Source organism: Acinonyx jubatus, chromosome D3 (genome assembly GCF_027475565.1).
Source record: "Acinonyx jubatus isolate Ajub_Pintada_27869175 chromosome D3, VMU_Ajub_asm_v1.0, whole genome shotgun sequence".
Classification (NCBI taxonomy): Eukaryota; Metazoa; Chordata; class Mammalia; order Carnivora; family Felidae; genus Acinonyx; species Acinonyx jubatus.
In genome coordinates this window covers 45,164,398-45,190,796 of record NC_069392.1, presented here as the reverse complement: position 1 = coordinate 45,190,796, position 26,399 = coordinate 45,164,398, and the positions used below count along the sequence as shown (strand labels likewise).

At 43.9% G+C, this 26,399-nt stretch overlaps 1 protein-coding gene and 1 long non-coding RNA gene across 2 annotated transcripts in view; one reads left to right on the top strand and one right to left on the bottom strand.

Moving 5' to 3' along the window:
• TTC39C (tetratricopeptide repeat domain 39C) overlaps positions 1 to 5,087 on the bottom strand; it is a 106,888-nt gene extending 101,801 nt beyond the window's left edge. Inside the window, exon 1 of the mRNA XM_027068659.2 lies at positions 4,532 to 5,087. Within this exon, the coding sequence (XP_026924460.1) occupies positions 4,532 to 4,689 (158 nt within the window). The 5' untranslated portion in view covers positions 4,690 to 5,087. The remainder of the gene's footprint in view (positions 1 to 4,531) is intronic.
• A 1,466-nt stretch (positions 5,088 to 6,553) lies between these two features.
• Positions 6,554 to 14,845, top strand: LOC128312450 (uncharacterized). Its single transcript, XR_008291805.1, has 3 exons — positions 6,554 to 9,367; positions 13,974 to 14,165; positions 14,616 to 14,845. It is a non-coding gene; the product is annotated as an uncharacterized LOC128312450 (long non-coding RNA).
• Positions 14,846 to 26,399: the final 11,554 nt, after the last annotated feature.

Genomic DNA, 26,399 nt, shown 5'->3' with positions numbered 1-26,399 from the left:
GCAGGAGGAGAGGATAGTATCGAGGGGAGGAGGGGGGAAAATGTCCCACCTGTGAAATGAAAGCTACAAATTTCATTTTGGCCAGGAGCCCCAGATGTCTCCTGTCTTCCTCCTATCTCAATATGCTTCACCTCTCCTGACAGTAAAAAAGTAACACTGCAAGCCAAAAGCAGAAAAGGATGTCAAGAGTTTATCATGGACGTGAGGGCCGCAATGAGGAACACGGTCATTATAAAATGGGAGTTGCCCCGACCACTAGCAGCAAAGTAACCCTGAAAAGCAGCGCTGACTCACAGGAAACACGGACTAACCAGTGATCTGAAAAAATAAATACAGAATAAGCCATCAAACAGGATAACCTAATAATATTGATCAGCTAGCTCACAGGGCTCACCCATTTCACATTCCCATGTGGGCTTTTCATTATTTCCTAGGCTTCCCTTTCCACCCCACCTCCTGTCACATTTCCCTCCCCCCTGAACTCCTCCTCCCCCATCATCATGCTCAGACAGCAGTTCCCCTACAAAAGTGTCCTTCCAGCTGGGTTACAAGTTGCTGTCCTTCACACCTACAGGTCAGAGAAGCAGGCCATGGCTACGCCCCCTAGCCTCCACACCATTGTACCTACCCGCAACACCTGATATCTAGTGCCTGTTCTTGTTCATGTAAGGATCACCTAACCTATCGTGTGTCTCAATACCTACAGGTCTCAGTGTGTGTCACACATGTGAACATCAGTTAAGAGTGGTGTGTGGGGAGGGTGGCTAGTGAGCACTGCTGCCCGAGATCACCAAGCCCAAAGAGGAACAACAGGAATTTGATTTCAGATGGTCAGTATCACGAAGGTACAAATCACGAAGGTACAAAGTTATGTCTTTAGGCTCAAAGCAGAAAGGGCCCCCACCTCTGGGAACACATCTCCCACGTGCCCAGATGGGGTCTCAGCACCAACAACAGGGCACCTTGTTACATTATTACTAGCATTACAATGGAAGTAACAGTTACACTTTGAAAACCAACTAGGAGCTTCTTACAGCTCAACAGAAAGGCTCTACTGTGCATTTATTTCTAATTCCTGGATCTGCGATATCTAAATGACACAATCCAGACTTTCGACTAATTCAGAATGGCCTTCATGATAATCGGTTTCTATGAAGTAACCATTTCTCATTCCATAGCTGTTGCTGAAACTTTTATCATCCCAGTAATGTAGCATGAGAAAATGACCTTAAGAACATTGTTACACCAGATACAAAATAGTCTTATTGTTAAACTGTAGTAGGATTTTGGAAGGTTTACTTGTAGGGAAAGGATGGTCTTCTGTGACAACATAATCCTAACAAAGGAGAAAACCAAATTGCTCTGGAAAGAGCAGGTGGAGGTGCTCCTGGAATACTTACAATAAAGTCACTGCTGAGTTTTCCAGCAGGCCATTCAACTTTGGAACAGCAGTTTTCCACTAACATAGTAGGATCTAAATCTCTCATATGCACTATGTGAGGCTAACCTTAAATATAAAAGTTACCTGCATACAGGACATTTTTCCCTCTACTCAAACTATGTCATCAAGAAGGAAGCACAGGGTGGCAGGGTGGCTGGGTGGCTTGGTCGGTTAAGCGTCATACTTTGGTTCAGGTCACGATCTCAAGGTTTATGGGTTCGAGCCCCGCACCAGGCTCTGTGCTGACAGCTCAGAGCCTGGAGCCTGCTTCAGATTCTGTGTCTCCCTCTGTCTCTGCCCCTCTCCCGCTCACACTCTCTTTCTCTCTCTCAAAAATAAAAAAGCATAAAAAAAGAAAAGAAGGCACAGTTGTGGAGAAGGCATCAAGTATAAAGCTAGCTCGTGTTTACTGAGAGCTTACACCATGCCAGCTACCATGGATTATTTTTAATCCTAACGACCACATTATGATGTGCGCTACTCCCATTTTATAGGGAGCAGATTTTGAGTCAGCATCTAGAAAAGTGGCAAAACTACAGTTACAACCTTGGTTGCAGGACGCTGGTCCACAACCACACCTGTACACAATTGTGTTCTCTAAAATCTGGATCAGCAGCACATGTGGGAAGTGGCAAGAGTGCAAGGCTTTCCCACATCACAAAATGGATGATTCAAGGGAAAGCTGATGGGAGAATGCTACTACTGTCCAGCCCTTCAAAAGCTTAAATTTCTGGAAAATAAGGTCAGAGGGCAAATCAAAATACAGTTGACCCTTGAACAATGTTGGGGTCAGGGGCATCAAACTCCTGTGCAGTCAAAAATCCATATGTAACTTCTGACTCCCCGAAAGCTTAACTGCTAGCAGCAAAACCACTGACCAGAAGCCTTACCGATAGCCAATATTTTGCATATTCTATGTGTTACGTACTGTATTCTTGTAGCAAAGTAAGCTAGAGGGGGAAAAACGTTAAGAAAGATCACAAGAAGTAAAAATATACTTACAGTATTAAAAAAAATCCACATAGAAGTAGACCCATGCAGTTCAAACCCCTGTTACTCAACAGTCAACTGTATAATAATTTTAGTGAGACAGGCCGAATGAGATAAGGAAAAGAGCCCTGATTTAGAACCACTGTGCTTGTGTCCTGGTCCTTGCTAAACACAGAGACTCAAGCCCCTCGTAATAAAATTAACATGATAAAAATACAGCTCACCTTTTTGTTGTCCCTAGAATGTAAGAATATAAAGGAATGAGCCCAGCACCATGCCTGGCAAGAAAAAGAGACTACAATAGTTTCTGTTTTCATTTTCAATTCCTATTTCAAAACCCGAGTAGACAGCTCCTGTCTATATACTGTAAATCTTCCCTGGACACCTTCCCCCTCCTCCACCCCCAACACACTCACCCACAGAGGAACTGTTTTCTAGGTGCATATCTGTTTCTGTGAAAAAATGAATTTCCTATCACTCAGAATCCGCCCTCTGCTAGGAGCACATAAAATTGTCTGGGTAACAGTATTTTTGCCTTATTTAATGCTTTCAATATACCAGAACCTACAAGTACTATTTAAGTACACTAAAGAAGTTTGGGGGGAAAAAGATGACTAAAACCAGTAACAGAACATTTCAAAGCAGTAAGTATTGAAATATGCAAGCACTGTATCTTGATCAGCAGCAGCTAAGGAGTAAACTTGACTCAGGCTTTCCCCAGCCCTCTCCTACACCACAAACTGGTAGTCTTTAAAAAAAAAAAAAAAAAAAAAAATCAGAGCACTATGTCAATCATACATTTTTTAAAAAAATGTACATTCTCAGACTGAAATCAGACTGGTACTTTTTAAAAACAAAGGGTCCTGAGTAAAGCCAAGAAGATGTTTCCACTGTCAGATTTTTTTATTAAAAAAGTGATCTAACGGTAAACTATCTTTAGGATAAAGTTTATTGTTGTGAGATATCTGCTTTGCCATTAAGAAGTGAAAGCCCAACCATAGAACCACCAGTCCGTGAAGTGTGAAAACATCAGGTGCCTGACGTCAGATACCTGACTGTATCCTTCCTCTCACAGACTGTGCCTCTTAACCACGGACACACATCGGTCCCTTATTCCTACCAAGCCACTCAGGTCTTAAGAAGTGTGAAGCATATGGCTCCTAAACACCTACAGGGAAGCTGCTAATCAACATCCTTGAGACTGGGCAAATCACAAACTTGTTTCCTGAACCAGAAAGCAGATGCTTTGGGTCCCCAATGAAACTGAAGGCTCCTCCCACTCGCAGGAGACAACCAGGTTTCAGTTCTTTCATTTTTTAGAAGGCGGATTTTAAGAAAGCAATTAACTGAGCACACGTGTTCTTCCTTCCACGCTTACGTATATTTGCAATCCCTCCATTTTTCAAGTTAGACAAGTCCATCATAAACACACTCGCTTGAAAGGCATTAGCAACTCATTTTGAGGAATGAGTTCTAGAAGACAGGCAGAGAGAGGGGCGCAAGCCGAGTTCGGCCGAGTTTTCTTTTTAATTCCTGCACTGCCAGGCAGTTACGCGTATCTGTTTTCAAACAAGAGAAGCATCTAAGATGCACGATGATGCAAAGTAACGCGAGGCACCAGAACCCGGCACGAGGCAGCTGGTGTGCTCCGTGTCACAAAGGCTGCTCGGGCACAACACTGCGAGTTTGAGGCTCCCAGCTGCCTCCAATCGCATCCGGTCCCAGGTCCCAAGCCAACGGGCTCCGGACCCGGCGGCGGGAAGGCGACCCGCGAGAGAGAAGCGGACAAGCACTGGGTGCCCCTCTGGGGGGGCGGGGAGCGAGAAAGTGAGGGGAGACCGCAGGAACGAGGGGGGACGGGTAGTGGGTCCCGCGCAAGGAAAGGACAACGGGGCGGGGGTGGAAAGGGGCGATGTGACAAAGGCGCAGAAGCGCCGGCTGCAGCGCAGGCCGAGGGAGGCGACCCGGGCACCGGGGCCGGGGAGGATTAGTGACCGACGGGAGGGGGAGGAGGCTTCTCGGGCCCGCGGCGGATTGCAGCGCGCGAGCCGGCCCCGAGGGGCGCGTGGCCGGGGCGGGGGAGGCGGGCGCGTCGGTCACCTGTATTGTTTGAAAAGCTGGTCCGACTCCCTGAAGCCGTTGTTGAGCAGCATGTTTATGCCGGCCAGGGCCAGCTCCGCGTCCTGCAGGGGCGCCGCCGCCGCCGCCGAGTCTCTGTCGTCCTGCCGCCGCGGCCGCTGCTGCTCCGAGCCGGCCATGGGCGCGCGAGGCTGTGCGCAGGGCCGAGGAGAGGTGGGGCGGCAGCTGCTGCGGCCCCCGCGCGCCCGGAGCCCGGCTCTACCTGCCCGGAGTGCCGCGCAGCCGAGCGGGGCGGGGGAGGGGCGGCGTGGGGCGGGGCGGGCCGGGGGAGAGGGGAGGAGCCGGGCCGGCTGCAGCGCGGCGGGGGACGTGAGCGCCCAGGCCGCCGCCGCCGCCGCCGCCCGCCGCGGGGATTACTCAGCAGCCGCCCGCCCGCCTGCTCCTCCCGCTCCCTGCGAGACGCCCGCCTCGCGCGGGCACCCAAGAGGAATCCGTTTCCGGGTGTCTCTCACCCCGCCGAGCCGGGGCCCGAGCGGCCGCCGCCCCTGCTTCCTGCAGCCCCCGCACGCCGCCGGGGTCCCTCTCGACCCGGGTCCCCACCCCGCCCGCACGCGTGCCCAGCCGCCCTGGGCCAGCGCGCCCAGCCTGCTCGGACACTCGCGAGGCACCGAGGCCCGGACTTTGACTCTTTCTTGCAAAAGAGCCGAGCCGGGGGTCGCGCGGAAGCAGGCGGGTTGCAAAGGGAACTGGGAACTCCGCCTTGGACGCAGCGAGAGCGCGCGGCTGGAGACTACCTGGACGCACCCGGCGCAGGAAACCCAGCGCTGTGGGCGCCCACGACCCCCAACTTTAAACGGATCTTGGGCCCGCCCCCTAGCCCAAGGTAGCCAATCCCCGAGGAGGTGGGCGGCGGGGGCGGGGCCCCAGGGCACCTGCCGGACTTCAGCCGGGAGCCCAGCGCTGAGCGGGAGCCGAGAGGGATCCCGGAGCCCGGTTCGCACCTCCTCTGGCTGCCACCAATATCTGCGAGATGGGGCAAGAGGACGAATGGAGGCCAATGTGGCGTACACCTAAATATTTAAAGCATTTAAAGCTTATCAATTAAGCTCTTCAGGTGTTTTCTATTATAACCCTGGCAATTATACTTTCAAACCAATGAAACAGAAAAATAAGTATAATGCTAGGGTTTATTATATGACCGAATATCAGTAAAATGTCAAAGATGACAGAACTTAGTCATTATTGCATATGTCTGACTGTTCTGATGGTGGGCTGGTAATAATGTGTGCGTGGGTAATATTATAAAGACAAACAATTCACAAGTAATTTTTGTTTTTCCATAGATTTCTCTTCTTCACTTTTATTTTAGCAAAGTCACTATATATGTTATGGCAATCAAATTTATGTTCTTAATGTCAAGTCAGACCACCTTTCTTAAATCACTGTAGTTCTTAGAGTGTGGTTTATTAATTTCAATTTGGAGAAACTGCTCTGCTGAAGCATTTAAAACTGAAATTGTTTTTAAAAAGTAAAGCGATATTCAGGTTTAGAGATAACTCAGGAACATATCACATCCAGCATTATAATGAGGTCACATGATATGATAGATTACCACAGAAGATATTACCAAAACAATTTTATTTCATCATACAAGTTGCTATCGCTTATTCTGTGATGCATGCCATCCCTTACAAGAGTATGTATCTAAATCAATATAGTATTTCCCACATTTATATATACACATTTAAGAGTAATGTGAATTGCTGTCATTCCTTAGCTGTCATGTGTAATTCTTAGAACACCATGCTAATTTTGGGGCGCCTGGGTGGCGCAGTTGGTTAAGCGTCCGACTTCAGCCAGGTCACGATCTCGCGGTCCGGGAGTTCGAGCCCCACGTCAGGCTCTGGGCTGATGGCTCAGAGCCTGGAGCCTGTTTCCGATTCTGTGTCTCCCTCTCTCTCTGCCCCTCCCCCGTTCATGCTCTGTCTCTCTCTGTCCCAAAAATAAAAAAAATAAAAAAAACGTTGAAAAAAAAGAACACCATGCTAATTCTTGAGTACATCTGGAGTCACAAATTGGAATATCAAAAGAAGGAAGAAAATGGCTGATTCTCACCTCTGGGGAACAATACTTTGTAATACAGTAATCACTGCATTCATGTGATCTGAGAAGGACTTGACAAATCTGCCAGGTTTTTTTAATCCAAAAAAAAAATCCAAATACTCCTGGATTTAAAATAGTGTTAGTCTCAAATATCAGCAGTGCCACAATTCTACATGGCATTCATAGCCTGTAGCCTTTGTTTTTAGGACATTGAGACAAGTAACATTTCTTTGAGGTTTGAACAATATTAATCATGAGAGTGGATGCTAAGAGCTATGTTCCATGGAACCAGCACTGGGTGCCAGATCCTGACAGAGCTGCCCATGTGTTCTTTAATGTGTGTGTGTGTGTGTGTGTGTGTGTGTGTGTGTGTGTGTGTGTGTTTTACTGGGCAGGGACATCTAACGCAAGTCCTAGGTACTGTAATGGCCATGGGGCTCTTGCCAGAGAGTGTTCCCTGGTCACACATTGCCAGTGGTAACCAGAGCTGACAATGTGCCCAGTGCTTATAAACTTCCTGTACTTTGGATCTGTGGAACCATCTACCCTCTCTAACCCTGAAACAATCTAGTCAACAAGGGAGAGCAGCCAAGAGGGCAATACCAAACCTAGCAGGTAGCCGGTACCCACCTCCCCCAACTGGAAAAGGCAGCCAAGTTCAACCAAGCAAGGTTCTCTGTGTCCCTATTTCTGAAGGGGGAAATCAAGGAATTGATGATCCTGTGGGCATTAACAAGTTGTATCTGGGGCCCTGCAGCTGAGAATGTGGTGGGGGAAGGGATGAGCAAATTTAAAGCAATCTGTCTCAGAACCCTAGCACCAATGGTTACACAGACTTAGCGAAATTTAGCTGTTGAATGATTGGGGCAAGATCCAGTGCAACTGCTCCGTACCCCATAAAAGGTTATGGATAGAGGATAACTGTACCTTGTAATATACACCAGATGTGTGCCAAATTGGATCCAACCAAATACCATAATTAGGTTAGCAGCTGCATCATAAATGGACATTTTCAAATATTTGCTTGACAATGAGGGATACAAAGAGGATTCAAAATGGGCCTCACCACCCTGAAGAGAGGCAATACGTGAACCAGTAATTATACCTGTGGTAGCTGTAGTTGGTACTGACACCTGCCCAAGGTTTAGCTGGCAGGCAGGGAATTAAGGTTGATTGCGTTTTCTTCACTATATAGCAACGGCAGATAATGATGGATACTTAAGAGGTCATGGTGTGTATTACCTACAAAAGGAAGGAAAAATCTAGATCACCAAGACGTTAGGGCACCCTATACTTGAAATTGTAAGATTCACTGCACCCTTTTGTAAGACTAAGGCAGTCTGCAGTGCATTTGGCTTCAGCCTAATAGGATTTACCCGGTGTTCCTTTTCGAAGGAGAGAGGAGAAAAGGAGACTAAGGGAAAGGGAGAGGAAATGAAAAGCTCTCAGATGGACGGAAAGCTGATTTCCTTTCTACACACCTCCTGTGGGTATTGTCCTATGAGTTTGTGGTTCATGAGATTTCATTGGGAAAATGAAAACTCCCAAGTCCAAAGGATTAGTGAGCAGTTTTAGATGTCTTACTTTTCACATGGTAGGTGTTTTGTAAGTTACCTTGGTTGCAAGTAACAGAAAAATCTGACCCAAATGGCCCAGAAAAGTAAATGTATTGGTTCATGAAAAGGATTCCCCAAAATGAGGTTGTACCAGGGCTGCGAAACTGTCACTTGGACCCAGTTTCTTCACCTTTCCACCCCTCCACTTTGCCACGTTGGTACTTGGTGGGCCTACTCTTACTTAGGCCCTTCTCTCCTGGTCCCCAAACAGCTGGAAGCTTTCTAGGTCTACCTGCTTCCTTTTTCAATGCTTAACTCCAAATCCCCTAATTGAATTTCATTGGCCAGGTGCTTTTCCACATGCTCATTCTTGAACCAATCAATGTAATTAGGAGGAAGTGGTTCATTAAGACAAGATCATAAACCAATGAGAGCCCCCTCCAGGGATTTGGAGGTAGACCCATTCCACCCAAACTCCATGGTTGGGAAATTCTAGGTCTATGAGGAAAAGGAAGGTAGGAAACGGGTGTCAGAGGGACAACTAATAACACTCCTTACTCTTGTCTTTCTAAACATGTTTTGAGTTTTTGGAATTACATTTTAAATACATCTAGAGGCTATATATTTTAAGAAAATTTTGTTGTGTTCACTTCGATTATATTAACATTTTTTAGTACTGCTAATAACCATACCTTAATGTATCTTTTTGTAAACCTACACTATCAGTTGAAATAAATACAGGTTCCCAGAATGTCTGGAATTCTAAAATGGAGGAGAGCTGGGAAATTAATGTCACTGCGTTTTCTTGTTATGCTAGCTTTGCTATCAAACTCAGTCCTTTTACTCTACAGAAGGTGGGGCAAGATTTAGTTAACTGCTTTTCATTAGAAAGCAAACCAGGTCAAGGGTCAACATGTAAAACTATACAGCCGATTCCTTCCTTTTCTGTCCACAGGGGGACTCACTGGCTGGCTTCTAAGGAGAGGAGCACGTGGTAGATCCAAGGGGATCCACCTGGCCGTTTTTCCAGCAGGGTGGGTGGATGCCTCTGACAAGATACTCAGGCCACCCTGGAGACCACAGTGGTGACCACGCAGCAAGAAGCCATCCCCTTCAGACTGGGCACCTCTTCATCTGCTTTTCCCCAAACTATATACCTGATGGACATACTATGGGTTTAAGCAGGTGTTTGCAGGAGGTGAGATCATTGCTCTGCTGCTGTATAGATTCAGGGACACGACTGGGGAAGGAGGCATCATGTCCTTCCTCCAGATGCTTACCTCCCCTGGGCAGCACAAACAGCAAGGCCTCCCACTCGAGTCCTGGATTGGGATGTGTTTGAGTGGGGAGTACCACTCCTCTCTTGGTCCTCACAGGGGTTTTCTCTCTTTCCCTCTCTTCCTTTCCATTCCTTTGCATTTCCTTCTGCATCCCTTGCATTTAACCTGCCTTCTTGCTTTTTGCTGATATTGGCTGTTCCCCAAATCTGCCACCCTCCCTGGTCCTTACAGAAATAATCAAGCCTCCCTCTCCCTTGGTACCTTCTCAGGATTTGTGCATTTTGCAGCCTATGGTGAATGTCTATGACTTCTTTGTCCACTAATTGTCGCTCTGTAAAGAGGCTGTCTCTGATTTCAAGGTCTGGGTTAGCTGAGTCCCTGGGATATGAGGCAAATGAGCATCTATTGATGGGGGCAGGGAAAGGTGTCAAAAGGTACAGGAGGCTCCATTCGGTGCACTGGTGGGTTTTCTCCTGGAGCATCTCAAACCAAACTTATCTTGCCACTATGATTAATTTCAATCTGGAATTTCCATTTTTGTCTCAAAAAGAAAGTGATTTTCCTTCTGCCCATGGAACTTTACCTTACTTCTTACTGACCATCCTGGCCTTATTATGCTAAGATGTTATGAACCCTTTCCTACATTAACTGATAACAAATAGCATATCCCAGTTTTCCCTGACTGAAGGAGAAAGGAAGAGATACCTTTCTGTTCACCTAACCACATATGTGAATCTATTTTGGGTGGAAGCAGCAGCACTGACATTTGCTTCTCAGAGTGGATTTGTTTCCAAATCTTAAAGTGTAGTCAGATTCCCTAGACTGTCTAGAGCATGTAATAGGCACTCAACCCCTGTACGTAAGTTGTATGGTAAGGTTGAGCTACCAAGGGGGTGGTTTGGAAATATGGGGGAAAGGGGATTGTGCCAGGAGTCTAAATCATAGATTATGATTCTGGTGCTGCAGGGTATTAACTATGCGACCGAGGGCAATTTTACTTCACCTCTTTTAGCCTTTGTTTTCCCATTTATAACATGAAGACAATCAGTGCCTTCAAGGCAAGTAAATGAAAGAGTGGGCATGTGTTTTGTAAACTATAATGGCAAGATATTATCTAATGCATGCAATTAGTTTTCTAATATAAATTAGAGTCAGTTGATCCTTCTGTCCATATATTTACTTGTCAACGGTAGTATCTTGAAACATCCAGCTACAAAAAAGTCTGTACAGTTGAATAACCAGATGCATCAGGTAGAGATGATTAATTTAAACCGTCTGTACTATAAACAGTATATTTTTGCCATTATTTATGCAGCCCAAGGAAGCAGTGCAGATTTTCTTCTGACTGTACAAAAAACATAAAGGAATAATATCCAGGCTTCAGAGTTCTCCGTCTGGATCTGAATTATCTCTGCTTTAATTATCATTGGTATGTTTTGACACTACCTGAAGGGCTAGACAAGGAAATCAACAAGTACTTGGCATGAAGATTGTAAAAATGCATCTTTTCTGTCCTACGTGTATAACACGTTTTGCAGTCAGCTCTTATCTTTGCAAGGAAAGAGGAGTCACTAATATAAAATAATGCCTTACTTATAAGTCACTTGTGTTTTGCTCTGGGGCTAAATTAGCAATCCAGGTGTTCCAACCCATAATGCCACTGGCTTCCCCACAGTAACTTAAGAAACTAGCTGAAGAAAAAATTTTCTATCAATGCAGGTAATCCACACAAGTATTACCTGTGCAAATGTATGGACACCCTGGAGCTGAGTGTCCTGAATCTCTGTTTTTTTCATTGGGCACTTATTGAGTATTCCCACCATGTCAGAAGAGGGATAAGTGCCAGCAATATTTAGACAAATATTGCAAGCCCCCTCATCCCTGCAGATGAGACATGTAGCCAGATACACATCGATAATATAATATTTTAAGTACCATAGTAGACCTTGGTACAGAGTTTGTCAGGATCCATTTAATTCCTGGATTTCCTCTTAAATGAGTACAAAAAAACATATTTTATACACTGATAGATGCTGATTTTCTACTAATTTGTCGATTCTTTACGTCTTTAGAATTAGTCTGCAGACCACACCAGAACAGTTGTCTCACTAATTAATTAATAGCCAGTTCTTGATTTTTGAGTCCCAAATAATATTAACCAGTTTCAGTTCCCCCATTAGGCATCAAGGGGAGCCAATCACTATTTTAAAAAATTTTAATCTTTATTTATTTTTGAAAGACAGAGAGAGAGAGAGACAGAGACAGAGACAGAGACAGAGACAGAGCCTGAGCAGAGGAGGAACAGAGAGAAAGGGAGACACAGAACCCGAAGCAAGCTCCAGGCTCCGAGCTGTCAGCACAGAGCCCAACAGAGCAGGGCTCGAACTCACGAACCGTGAGATCATGACATGAACCAAAGTGGGTCACCCAACTGACTGAGACACGCATGTGCCCCAGCCAATCACTATTGTTGATCATTTTCATATCTATCTTCAAAAGAAGATCCATCACAACTGGAGATAGTTAAAACAATGGGAATAAAAATTTGAAGAAAATTCCAAAAGAAAGGAATTTGAAAGATTAAAAAAAATAGTATCTTAAGAAAAAAAGTTTTTGTAGTCTCCCAAGGTAGGTAAAGGAAGATATATCTATTCTAGTATATAATACTGTATACTTCTTTTAAAAGATTCTATTAAACAAGCTGCTTCCCTAACACACACACACACACACACACACACACACGAAAAACTCATCTTGAAATGTTCTAAAATTATATAGTGGTGATGATTGCACAACTTTGTAAAAACCATTGGATCATATGCTGTAAGTAGTGAGTTTTTCACTATGTAAATCATAATAAAGCTGTTTAAAATTTTTAAAATCACTCTAGGGGCACCTGGGTGGCTCAGTCGTTTGAGTGTCTGACTTTGGCTCAGGTCATTGTCTCGCGGTCCATGAGTTCGAGCCCCAAGTTGGGCTCTGTGCTGACAGCTGGGAGCCTGGAGCCTGCTTCGGATTCTGTGTCTCCCTCTCTCTCTGCCCCTCCCCCACTCATTCTCTCTCTCTCTCTCTCTCTCTCTCTCTCCCCCTCCCTCTGTCAAAAATAAATCAACATTAAAAAGAATTTAAAAAGACATTCTAAACTGCAGGGTTCAAGATAGTGGGGGAAGGGAGTTCATGGTGTTCTTCTTTGATTTCACATATCTGGGGCAGAAAAAAACATGGTTTGTTATGAAAACACAAATCCTCATCTTGAAGCATCCCTAAAAATCAGAAATGGCTGCTGGCTGCCATCACTACATGTCTGGTGCTACATTAAGACTTTACATACGTTGTTCTACTTAATTCTTAAAGTAACCCCGTAAGGTGAGCTTTATCCCAGGTTTACAGATGTGAAAATAAATATGAAGAGGTTGGATAATTTTCCCAATGCCATGCAGCCAGTGAGGGTTGAAGTAAGGTTTAACCATATGTCTCGTTGCCCATAGTGGATAAGTCCTAGTTGTTACAGTAAAACCTAGTATTTTCTGGAGGCCTGACTGAGAGGGTGCACACACACCCTAATAAATTTTGATCATTGTCATCTCTTCCCAAAAGTAATAAAGAATATCGCTTACATTTAAAAGGTATTTTGAAGACAGGCAGCTATATGATCTGATTTCCCAAACCCCAGGTGGGGCCCAGGCATCTGCATTTTACTGGAACCTCAGGCAGGTCTAATGTCAGCAAATCTCACACACCCCTATGAAGAGGAGTTGCCCAGGTGGAAATTCCTGGAAAGCATATCTCCCATTGCTCATGTTTGTGTATGTGGACCTGATTTCCTACTCTCTGTGCATGTTGCAGAAATATTTCATCAGTAAATGAGTTGAAAGCATAATCTAACATGTGATTTTGATGGTAAATCATTTTGATATCGTAGTATATGAACAGTGTATTATTTTTTTAAGTTTTTTTTAATGTTTATTTATTTTTGAGAGAGAGACAGAGTGCAAGCAGGGGAGGAGCAGAGAGAGAGAGAGAGAGAGAGAGAGAGAGAGAGAGAGACAGAATCCAAAGCAGGCTTCAGGCTCTAAGCTGTGAGCACAGAGCCTGATGCGGGGCTCGAACTCATGAACCGTGAGATCATGACCTGAGCCGTAGTCAGACGCTTCACCAACTGAGCCACCCAGGCACCCCTGAACAGTTGTATTATTAAACTGAGGATAGGGGTGTGTGTACCTGGACCTTTAAATGAAAGGCATTTTATAGAACATCTTAAACTGTATGCATCCCATCAGCTAGTGATTTATATATCCGGAGTTGAAAGTAACATTATCCAGAGGGTAACCAGTCAGAAGAAGACAGGCCCCCATTAAGGAGGGAAGAGGATGTGGACACTGAGAAATCACTGAAAGCCTAACACTTGACATTTATTTTTAAATGTGGTTGTAAAAGAAGACTCAGAACATTCAGCTGTGTCATGGCTAAAAATACACATTTTTTTCACTTCTCTTCACCCTCTTCACCCTGCCATCTTCTCAGAGACAAAAACAGAGAAAACAAGGAGATCTGGGAGACGGAAAAGGGAAAAGGAGAACACAGACTATATCTGCAGATGGGGAACTGGATGCCCAGATACCATAGGGACGGGTTCCTTCATTTCCAAAACCAGACCAAAGAACATCAGCTTTCTGGGTCCAGGAACAACCTTGGTTCCCTTGCTTTTCTGAAAAGGTAAGCAGCGCTGGTAGACAGCCCCTCACTTCTGCCTCCAAGCAATGTCACTATCTCTGCACCCCACCATATTTGCCTGGGAAGCTAAAACTGCCTTGTATAAATTAAAAAAAAAATGCTTTCATTCCTCCAGACTTAAGATAGCGATTCTATTGTTTTCCTTTGTTCAATTAAGTAATGCAAGCAAATTTAGAACGATTTGCCTGAATAGAACTCTTTTTCATACAAATGTCATACTGAGACAATATAGGGTAAACAAGAGAGACTTAACTCCTGTAAAGCCACTGGTCTGAGGCAGGGGTTAAAAGTTTCCATACACTTAGAGACAAATCCCTTCTTCTGAGAAAGCGATCAAATGAGAGATAAGAGCCGTTAGGGAGTAATGGTTGTCTGGGCAAAATTAGAAGTAACAATTTAAAGCCGGCTTGCACCAGTGTTTTTATTTTCCAGAAGCCTTAAAAGTATGTCGACCGTGGAGAAAGACATCCTGTGATTGTATTGTGTCCACCGAAAAGTAAAAACCACAAGATAAGGACCACGGAACTGAAGGATGCTGTCCCACTCCCAGCCCCAACGCTTTGAAAAGTGCCTTTATAAGCCTCGCACACTATCCCTTCAGAGATCGACATTCCTTTTTCTTGATGGCTCCTTTGTACACAAGCTATCTCTAATAAACTCCACCTGCTTCCTTTATCTCAAGTTCAGTGTTCATTTCTATAACACTGAGACTGAAGAACCTGGTCTCGGGGGTCCAGTAACAATACAAATAGTCATAGCTAGTGGTTCACTGCAGGAATGACACATCATACAAATTACAGGTTATCCCAGTTATCTAGGAGGAGTTAATTACTGGCTAATCAGAAAGAATGTCATATTTTATTTATAACAAGGTCTACTTCAGTTCAATGGCATGTTTTTCGAGGACGTACTATGTGCCAGCCTTGTTTGCTGAGTGCTATGGAAGATGAAGTTGTAGAAGGTACAACCCCTGAATCTGAGAATCTTCTGGTCTAATTGCTGAAGAGAGACATACCAACAGAAACTCTAATATTAAATGGCCATAAGATACAGGTGTATGCTGTGTGCTATGGGACCATGGCAGGTGGGGGCGGGGGGAAAGTGGTCCACCTGGGGATTCCTGGATAGCTTCCTGTGAGGATTACGATAATGAGCTGAGTCGGGAAAAGAGGCAGGAAATGTACCCCTAGTAAAGGGACCAGCATGAGCAATGGCATGGACATACGAAACAGATGAAATCTGCAAACACCACGGTTGTGCTAGAGTCAGGGCACAAGGACTTTCTATGCCTTGCTAGGGAGTGCACAGGCAATGAGGAGCTGGTAGGGAATTTAGGCATGGGAATGACATGGTCATACTTGTGGGTAGATGGAAGGCTCACCTGATTTAATATGAAGGGCTAATTTAATGTGAAGAAGACTAGAGACTTCTGAGAGCCAACTGCAGAGAACCAGACCATGTGTTACTCTCTAGTGGGTGAAATTGCAAGTTCTCTTTCTATCAATTGGGTTTAAATGGAAAAGGTGCAGCCTGAAGTTGGATCTCTGGCATTTGTGGGGCTTGATAGATGCGTTCACGCATTGACACCAGGACTCTTCTTCTCTTGACAGGTTGGCCTTTTTCTGACTTTCAGTGAGAGAGCAGGTAACGGGACCATCTATACAATGCGAGAGTCTAGGATTCCTGTTTCCCAATGCCAAAAGCATTTCCCAGACATCGTAATGACCCACAAATCCTCATATATTAAAAAAGGAAGGAAGGAAAAATTCCTGAGACTGGTACTATTCTTTATCTTGAGCCATCACTCTAGGGTATGAGGAATGAAGGCTCTCGTCTGCCAGATTTCCGTTTTCTCTAACATTATCAGCCCTTATAACTCTAAATGACTGCTGGTCAACTCGATTTCTGTGACTCTATGAGCTAGTAACCAACATGAAAGATCTTCTCAAGTGATAAGTCTCTGAATCTAGATCCTACTCCCCACTTGCAGTTTTTTTTCTGTGAACATTGGTCTCTAGGTTTGCTCACTCCTACAGGAAAAGAGACCTTCTCTCTTCATGTTCTATATACCCATTGTCAAGGATGATTCTGACTGGCACTGCTTGAGTCACATGGCAATTCCTGACACAATCACTAGAAGATAGAATACTCTGATTGGCCAGTGTAGGCCATATGGGGAGAAAGCAAGGAGGGTAGAGCACCCTGGCTAACAGCCCCACTGGACCCACACAGAATGGAGAATTTCTTTCCAAAGAAAGGAATGTCAGCACAAAACTTACGTCTACCATAGGGGCCCCCGGGTGGCTCAGTCAGTTGAGCATCCGACTTCGGCTCAGGTCATGATCTCGCAGTTCTTGGGTTCGAGTCCTGCATTGGGCTCTGTGCTGACAGCTCAGAGCCTGCAGTCTGCTTCAGATTCTGTGTCTCCCTCTCTCTCTACCCCTCCCCTGCTTGCTCTGTCTCTCTCTCTCAAAAATAAATACACATTAAAAAAATTTTTTAAAACTCATGTCTACCACAGAGAATTAGTAAACAATAACGAAATATAATTACAGGGCACCTCACCCTAAGAATGTTTCATTCTGTGGTAAAGAAAACTAAAAAAAAAAATCCAAACCTCCTTGTACCTCTTCCAAAAATGTTGGTGGATTTGGAAAATGATCGATTTGCATGGAATCTAAGAGTAAATGAAGTGCAACTTTATTAAATGTTTCTTTAGGACATTCATTATACAACTGACTTGAAAATCTCCAGGGTATGTATTAGAAAACTGTAGTAGAACAGGGCTGGGAGAAAGGGTAGGAAAATCAAAGGAGCATCAAGGGACAAAGTTCATTGGCCTGATGGAAAACCACGAGTCAAGTAAGGACAGAGAGAGGACAGAGAAAAGATAGACCAGGAGAGATGATGAAACTCCCATCTACACAGATTAGAGGGATTGGTTTATCTCAGGAAAGCCAAGAGCTGATATCTAGAACCATGAAAGATGGGCATCAGTTGATTCTTGAAGGTTTTTCTCTAGGTCCTTGACTAAGGGCACAGATTCAGTGGCCTGAGGTCAGCAGTTTCTGTCTAACCCCAGCCAGGAGGCCAGCAAGAACTCTGCTTCTTCAGAGATATGGTGTCTAATAGACAAATAAGTAAAAGTAGACTAGAAAGGACCAGCAAAAACTATGATACCATCAGTTGAGGCTGGTAGAGGCACTTCTTAAGTAGGAGGCCAGGGACATCAAGGGCCATAGAGAAGATAGTGAGCCTGGTTTCACGTGTTCAACATTACTCAAGGTAATGGAGTGAAGACAAAGCAATTGTGTAAAGGTTTTAGCTCCAAATTTTCTGTTTTTAGATAAGGTCTAGAGTTGCAGAATCTCAAAATTGGATGGAACACAGAGGTCTTTGCATTAGAAACCTCAGTTCCTGATCAAACTCTGGGTAGTTCTGTTGACCTTGATCAAGCTGTTAACCCTCTTTCCGCTGCAGTGTCTTCTTCAATGAGGATAATGAGAAATCCCCCGTTTACCTGACAGGATTGTCATTTCATTTGCCTGTGCAAAATGCAAACGTGCGGCTCCTTGTTAAAAAAAAAAGAAAACTATTAAGAATTTTAAGATGGCAACAGCTGGCCATTAAACTGAGTGCCAGGTGCTTCTGAGAACAGAGCGCGCTACATGACTGTACAGGTCTCCTGGCATGAAGTCAGCCCTGCCCGGTAGGATGATGCACATCAAAGCATTTAGCAATCTAAAAAGAGTTCAACAAACTCCTGAGGGGTTTTGTCTTCCCTTGGCTTTCCAGCATTATATTAGTTTTCTAGGGTTGCCATTAAAAAAAGAACCACAAACTGGTGGCTTACACAACTGAAATGTATTGTCTCACAGTTCTGGAAGCCAGAATCCAAAATCAAGTGTCTGTAGGGCTGGTTCCTCCCGAGGGTAGTGAGGGAAGGACCTATTCCAGGCCTTTCTCCCTGGCTTGTAGATGGCCATCTTCTATATCTCTTCACATTGTCTTCCCTCTATGCATGTCTCAATGTCCAAACTTTCCCTTTGTACAAGGACATGAGTCATATTCGATTAGGGCTCACCTTAATGATCTTGTTTTAACTTCATTACCTCTGCAAAGACCCTACCTCCAAATAAGATCACCTTTTGAGGCACTGGAGGTTAAAACTTCAACATATGAATTCAGGAGGGAGGACACTATTCAAGTCACAACAGGCATCAACCCCCTTTTCCTATTTGGGGGCATGCCTGTTGGTGTGTGGCCTCATGGGGAGGCAGTGATGTTAGGCTGTAGTAGAAGGAGGGTTATGTCACTATGACAGGGATGTAGGGCCACAGTTTCCGCTACCTAGTGCTTATTGTAGCTCTCGCTGCTTGTTCCATAAGACCTGCTCTTCAGTCCCTGAAAGCTCTTATGCATACACCCAATATATTCCTTTCTGGCTTAAGAAAGCCAGACTATGTTCCCGTGGCTTGCAGCCAAAAACACAAAGTGATACTCCAATATTACACTGGAATTGGAAAGGATACTTGAATTTGACTGGAGTTTTGTGCCTCTCCAGAGCTGCTTGGCACTGTCTGCCTCCTGGGCCCTGGAAGCTTCCCGCTGTGGCCTTATCTCTGCCACCATCTGCAGACGCAGCCTTCCCACTGTGAGGGCTGGGCTGCCACACAGAAGCCACAGCAGCTTGGCAGTGCAGGCCTTCCCTGAGGAGACCCGCGGAGGCACTGGCTCTTCCCACTGCTCGCATGAAGCATGAAGCACCTTGCCACCTTGCTGGGGGCCATGCAAGATGGCTGCCCCACCGCTGCTTGGAGGGGCCAGGTGACAGCCCAGAGCTGGGGGATGGCTGAATCCCTTTGAGCCCAGCTCTGAACAAACAATGAGAGTCAGGAGATGGAGGGAATGGGCAGATGAGCTCTTCTCCCTGCCTCCCTGGTGACTGACGATTCCAATATGTGGTTGTTCTGTTTGGCCTACTCACAGAGTACTGCTGGCTCAGCACTGGGTGTGGTTTTTGTGGCATGTGGCCAGCATTGTCACTCATCACCCCGCATTTGCTTCCTGACTTTCTCCTAGACAGCCTTCCCTTTTCCCTCACTCCTCTGTTCCCCCATAAAGCCTCACACCCTAAGCTTTGCCTCAGGCTCTGTTTTCTATGGAACCTCTTTTGATCTCCAAAGGCCAGCAGCCTTGAAGGAAGCCTTTGGTTTAGAGCTGGGAAGGGAAAAGAGGAAACCAGTTCATCACACCCATGTGTCCATATGTCAGCTTACCTGAGGCTCGAAGACATGAAGTGGCAGGTAACCAGGGATTACGAACAATGAGACCAGGCGTATTATGAAAACATCATTTATGTCAAAGCTGCTCAGAGAACTGAGGCAATCATTGAAGATGATTCAGAACATCAGCTGGAGGACAAACGAGCTTTCATTTGGACCAGCCATGTAAAGGTGGCTGTGTAAATGGAGGCCAGGACCCCCAGTGTGTATTTAAAGGGTGTGGTTTCTTTGCCCTTGATGATAACAGGCTCTTGAAGAGCAGGATGGAAATCATTTTAACACTGTACAGTAGATAACCACTTCGGTGCCCCAAAGAGCTTCACTCTCTATTTAGAACCAGCTTGATGTTTTCAATTCCTGTTGCAGTACCATTCCAGACGATTAGAAATACAGCTTCAGGGGGCACCTGGATGGCTCAATTGGTTATGCGTCTGACTTCAGCTCAGGTCATGATCTCAAGGTTCATGGGTTCGAGCCCCGCATCGGACTCTGTGCTGACAGCTCAGAGCCTGGAGCCTGCTTCGGATTCTGTGTCTCTCTCCCTCTCTGCCCCTCCCCCACCCATGTTCTGTCTCTCTCAAAAATAAATAAAAACATTAAAAAAAAAAAAAAAAAGAAATACAGCTTCAGTGTGGCTTTGGTTCCATTTGCCCCAATGGTGACTGTTAGGCGATTCAGGGCCATATAAATATATTTATATATTCTTTTAGCTTCTTTTTATTAAATGAAGTTTCAAATAGGTCTTCCAAAACAAATGAACAAAAAAACTGGAGCTTGGGTCAACCAAGGACAAAAATAAAGGGAAATTCCAGAAGGAAAAAATAGTTCTACCATCTACTAGCTTTATGACCTTGGGCAAATAACAAGACCTCTCTGAATTTTAGTTTCCTCTTCCACAAAACAGAGAATACAATAACCCCATTTTGTGTTTTTATAAGAATTGAGGGAGCTAGGGTGTGGGAGAAGCCTAGCACATAATTAGTGTTCCATAAATATTAGTTATTATTACCATTATTGGTTACCACACATGATTACTTCTCAACATAAGGGTATGATAATATGTGAGATCTACTTCTGGAAGACCAGTTTGGAAGGAGGCAAGCACACTACCCTTGCTCTCTCTGTTCTCTACTTTCCGGACACGAACACACATCTCTATGCCCCAAAGGGACTCATGGACATTCCTCTTGAAATGAATTTCATAGTAGGAGGGCACCCACCCATGCCTTGAAGATAAACTCCAGCAGTAGAGAGTGGGATCACTGATCTCCCTTGAGTTGATAGGTCTCACATTTTTGAGAGCATAGGAACCACTTGATATGTGTATACATATTTCTAGGCCCCATTCTCAAAACTTCTGATTCAGTAGTCCTGAGGTTAGGGAGCTGGGAATTACCATTTGCACAAATGTGTGTGTGTGTGTGTGTGTGTGTGCGCGCGTGCACGCGCACATGATAGTGAGGTAGAAAGAATTTGGTCCACGTTTCCAGAATTATCCTCTGGAGTTCTCAGACACTCTTCTAGCCCTGTGGTGAGTATATACAAACAACCTGAGCTCCCAGAAAACACTTACAATTCACTTCTCTTGGGTTATGGGCATGTTTAATTAGCCAGTCCTGCCCACACAGACCTATTTCAATGTTAGCACTGGCACAACAGTTTAACTTTAAAGTATACCTACATAGATGCGTTATTACCAGGCAGTGCTTCTTCCCAAACTTAGCTGCATCTGAGTAACATCTGGGGAAACTTTTAAATGCCACCCCCCTCATGTCTAAATCTAATTAGAAAATGAGAAAAAGACATAAAGAGACATTTCACTGAGGATATACAGATGGTAAAAAAGCATGTGAAAAGATATTCAGCATCACTAGCCATGAAGGGAAGGAAAATTAAACCATGATGAGATATTGCCATACACCCAGCAGAACAGCTAAAATAAAGCATAGTGATAATACCAAATGCTGGGAAGAATGTAGAGAAACTGGATCTCTTATACGTTACTGGTGGGAATGTGAAATGGTATGGCTACTTTGGAAAACAGTTTGGTAATTTCTTAAAAAAAACCTAAACATACAGGGCACCTGAGTGGCTCGGTCAGTTAAGCATCCAACTCTTGGTTTCAGCTCAGGTCATGATCTCACGGTTTGTAAGATCGAGCCCCGCGATGTGCTGAGAGTGGAAACTGATTGGGATTCTCTCTCCCTTTCTCTCTGTCCCTCCCTAACTCATGCACACACGTGTGTGTGCACAGACTCTCTCTCTCTCTCAAAATAAATTAAAAAAAAAAACCACTTAACATCCACTTAACATATGACCTAGCAATTACCGAAACGAAAACTTACCTTCACACAAAAACATTTTATACAAATGTTCATGGTAGCTTTACTTTTATTTGAGTATAGTTGACATGCAATGTTACGTTAGTTTCAGATGAACATCCTGATGGGACAACTCTACATATTACGCTGTACTCACCACAAGTGCAGCTATCATCTGTCACCATACAGCGCTGTTACAATACCATTGACTATATTCCCTATGTTGTGCCTTTCATTCCCATGACTTATTCGTTCCATGACTGCAAGTCTGTATCTCCCTCTCCCCTTCACTCATTTTGCCCATTCTCCTCCTATCCCTGTCTCCTCTGACAACCACCAGTTTGTGCTTCGCATTTATAGGTCTGATTCTGCTTTCTATTCATGTATTAATTTTTTTTAAGATTCCACATGTGAGTAAAATCATATGGTATTTGTCTTTCTCACTCTGAATTGTTTCACTTAGCATAATATCCTCTAGGTCCATCCATGTTTTCACAAGTGGCATAATCTCATCCTTTTTTGTGGCTAAGTAATAATACACACACACACACACACACACACACACACACACACTTCACATCTTCCTTATCCATTCATCTATTGATGGACATTTAGGTTGCTTCCATATTTTAGCTATTGTAAACAATGCTTCAATAAACACAGGGGTGCATATATCTTTTCCAATTAATGTTTTCATTTTCTTTGCATAAATTCCCAGTAGGAGAATAGGTGGGTCATGTGGTAGTTCTAGTTCTAAGTTTTTGCGGAAACTCCATACTGCTTTCCACAGTGGCAGCACCAGTTAGCACTCCCACCAGCAGTGCACGAAGGTTCCATTTTCTCTACATCATTCTCAGCACCTGTTATTTCTTATCTTTTTTAAAATTTTAGTCATTCCCTCAGGTGTGAGGTAATATCTCATTGTGGTTTTGATTTGTATTCCCCTGATGATGAGTGATGTTGACTACCATTAGTGTGTTTGTTGACCATCTGTATTCTTCTCTGGGAAAATGTCTATTTGGGTCCCCTGCCCATTTTTTAATCAGTTTGGTTTTTTGGTGTTGAGTTGTATAAGTTCCTTACATATTTTGTATATTAGCCCCTATTGGATATATCATTTGCAAATATTTTCTTTCATTCAGTAGGTTGCCTTTTTGTTTTCTTGATGGTTTCCTGAGCTGTGCAGAAGCTTTTTATTTTGAGCTAGTGCCAATAGTTTATTTTCGCTTTTGTTTCCCTTGCCTGACAGCTTTATTTATAATAGCCTCAAACTGTAAACAATCAAAATGTCCTACAGTAGGTGATTATTAAACAAACTGTGGTATGTCCACATCATGGAATACTACTTAGCAATAAAAAGGAATGAACCATTGAGACACACGTGACTTGAATGGATCTCAAGTACATTATGCTGAGTGAAAAAGCCGATCTCAAAAGGCTTATGTAATAATCTCTATAATTCCATTAATAGAACCTTCCTGATATGATGAAATTATAGAGATGGAGAACAGTTTAGTGTCTGTTGGCATGGTAGGGAGAGGGGGTAGGCAATACTATAAAGGGGTGATCTTTGTGGTGATGGGACATTTTTTAAACTAAATTCTGAATCCTAACAATGCCCATATCCTGCTTTTAATATTGTAAACTACATTTATGTACCATGTAATCATTAGGGCAAACTTTGCAACTTCCTGTGAATCTATAATAGTGTACAAAGAAAAAGAAAAAAATAGTCCTGGTGCCCAGGCTGCTCCCCAGACCAATGAAATCAGAATCTTGGGGTGGGGAACAGTCCAGGGATCAGCATGTTTCAGGTGACGGCTAAGTGTAGCAAAAGTAGAGGTCTACTGTAATTGGCATGCCATAGCTACTGCTCCCACTAGCTTTCCTTCTGCTGTCCCTCAGACTCGATGGGGAAACGGCCATGCAACACACATTAGGGCAGTGAATGCCAACGTTGGTTGCATAGTGATGAGGCTTTTTTACAGCCTTGAAACTGATCTGGCTGATCATATTTTCTGAGGAATCAGTGTGTGGGGAGGAGCCCCGGCAATGAAGAGTACAGGGATGGGGCCCATGGTGTAAACCTAGGCTAAGGAAGGCCCTGAGCTTCATTACTCTTTGTTCCTCCAGATTTCTGGACAAATACAAAATGCTCTCTTGCATTTCCCTTTGAAGTTCATAACAGATTCCCTAAGGGTTTGTAAAACATCTGCCGTCCAAACTGACAGGCTCTTGCACAAAGATGTTAGAGATACAGAATGGTTTCCTCTGCTGACTACAATCAATGACATCTCCATAATTGTCTTCTCTATCGTCTTATTTAAACAAGTAAAAGACGGGGCGCCTGGGTGGCTCAGTTGGTTAAGCATCCGACTTCAGCTCAGGTCATGATCTCGTGGTCTGTGAGTTCAAGTCCTACGTCGGGCTCTGTGCTGACAGCTCAGAGCCTGGAGTCTGTTTCAGACTCTGTGTCTCCCTCTCTCTGACCCTCCCCCATTCATGCTCTGTCTTTCTCTGTCCCAAAAATAAATAAACGTTAAAAAAAATTAAAAAAAATAAACAAGCAAAAGACATTGCACAAAATAAAGCAGTAGTTCTTGAGGGAAGGCATATATATATATATATATATATATATATATATATGTATGTATATATATATTTTTTTTTTTTGTATCTTTGGTCGAAATATCTAAGGGCTGATCATAAAAATAATAGAATACCTTTGGCACTGACTGTTCATCCCTGTTTTTAGCCTTCACTTATATCTTGCTATTTTATTGCTATAGTTTCATATTGTTTCAGAGCCTCCTGTGTCTGATGGTTCCAGTGCTTTCCAAAATGAGTTTCTCCAGCCACATCTCAGATATGGAAGCTTTGTTAACTGTAACAGTTCACTTAAGACTAATATGAAGCTTTCTGGTTGATTGTTGGTGGTGTCTTATGAACTCCCAAGCCCTCTAATGCCAACCCATATGCTTTCCCACTGTATTTCTCAATACAATTAAACTGCTGTATCATTTATTTTAAATGGATATTTGGTTTATAATATGGGCAGGGTCTTTGAATAATTACCCAGAATGGTATTGCTAATTGTGACATTATTGAAATATTTATGAAAAGAGAACTTTGATCTGCTATTTCACTCACAGTAGCTCAAAGACAGTATAAGACAAGAGTTCAAACTCACAGCCAGAGGGCTGTATTTTGCTCTTTATACAAGCTTTAACTGATATTCACAGTGACTTTTTGGGTCACTTTTACATATTCTTAACCAAGTAAAAGTGTAAGAACTATAAGTGGGGATCTACTAAATTACTTGATGTCAAAAAGGAGGGTGCCTGGGTGGCTCAAATGGCTAAGCATCCGACTTTGGTTCATGTCATGATCTTACAGTTTGTGAGTTTGAGCCCCATGTCGTGTTCTCTATTCTCAGCACTGAGCTCACCACGGATCCTCTGTCTCCCTCTGTCTGCCCCTCCCCCTGCTCGCATTCTCTCACTCTCAAAAAGAAATAAAAAACACTTAAAAAAAAAAAGGAGCTGCTAACTTTATAATGGTCATTACGTATTCAGTGGGCATTTATTGATCTATTACACAACTGTGTAGACATTACAGTAGACATTTTCTGCTAACCCGACATTAACACGTGTCTTTTCACCTAACCCTCCGTGGGAGACCATGGAAATCTTTAACATCTGGAATCTGTTCAAACATTAGCAGAGATTTTTAAGAATGGCACTTGAGAAAGTTTTGTCACACTTTATGAAATCCATTCCGGACTCATTTTTTTCCATCTACTCGTCTATTTCATAGCGAAAGGCCTTTTATTGCATCCTCAAGTGCAGTATTGTAACATCAAAGCTGAACTTAACCAATGCAATGAGATGCACGATAAAAATGTAAAATGATACACGTGATTCTCCTTACCACTCGTGCAGTCTCATTAAGCCACTTACCACAAAAGAAACTTGGGATATCTTAGGAGCAAGACAGGGAAGCTTTCCTGAGCTAATGGCACGGTTGTTCTCCCCAGTGACACTGAATGTAGCCGCAGGAGGCACTAGGTGTTCAGGAGGGACAAGAAAGGAATTTGAAAATAAATTCCAAATCCTGCCACTGTTGTAACAAAACTCTTTTTTCTCCCTCAGCTTTGCTCAGAACCTGCTTCTGTGATTGTGGCTCACCTGCAACGCGTAGGTGGCATTCAGAAGACTGACGCAGCCAGCCTTTTCTGTCCTGAACACCCAGGAGCACAGCCTTTCTGTGGGAAGTGGTTGGTTGCTGGTTGGTTTCTGTTGGCCGCGCGCACGCTGGTCTGGCCGGCCTGTCAATTACTCAATGGTTATGCTGAGGAAGAAGCAGGTCCTGCGTGTCAAACAGGTTGCAGCACTCGGAGTGCAGAAACGTCAAGTGCACATAATTACCGCTAATTTGAAAACACAAAAAAGCTGCTACCATTCAGGGGGCAGCGGAGCACTGCCTCTCCTGTTTCTGGAGAGAACCAAAATCACAGCCGGGCAATATCGTAAGCTTTCTTTGCCACCTGGTATACACACATCTTTTTGATGTGTAATTACAGTGTATAACTACATATTTATTTTTTGATC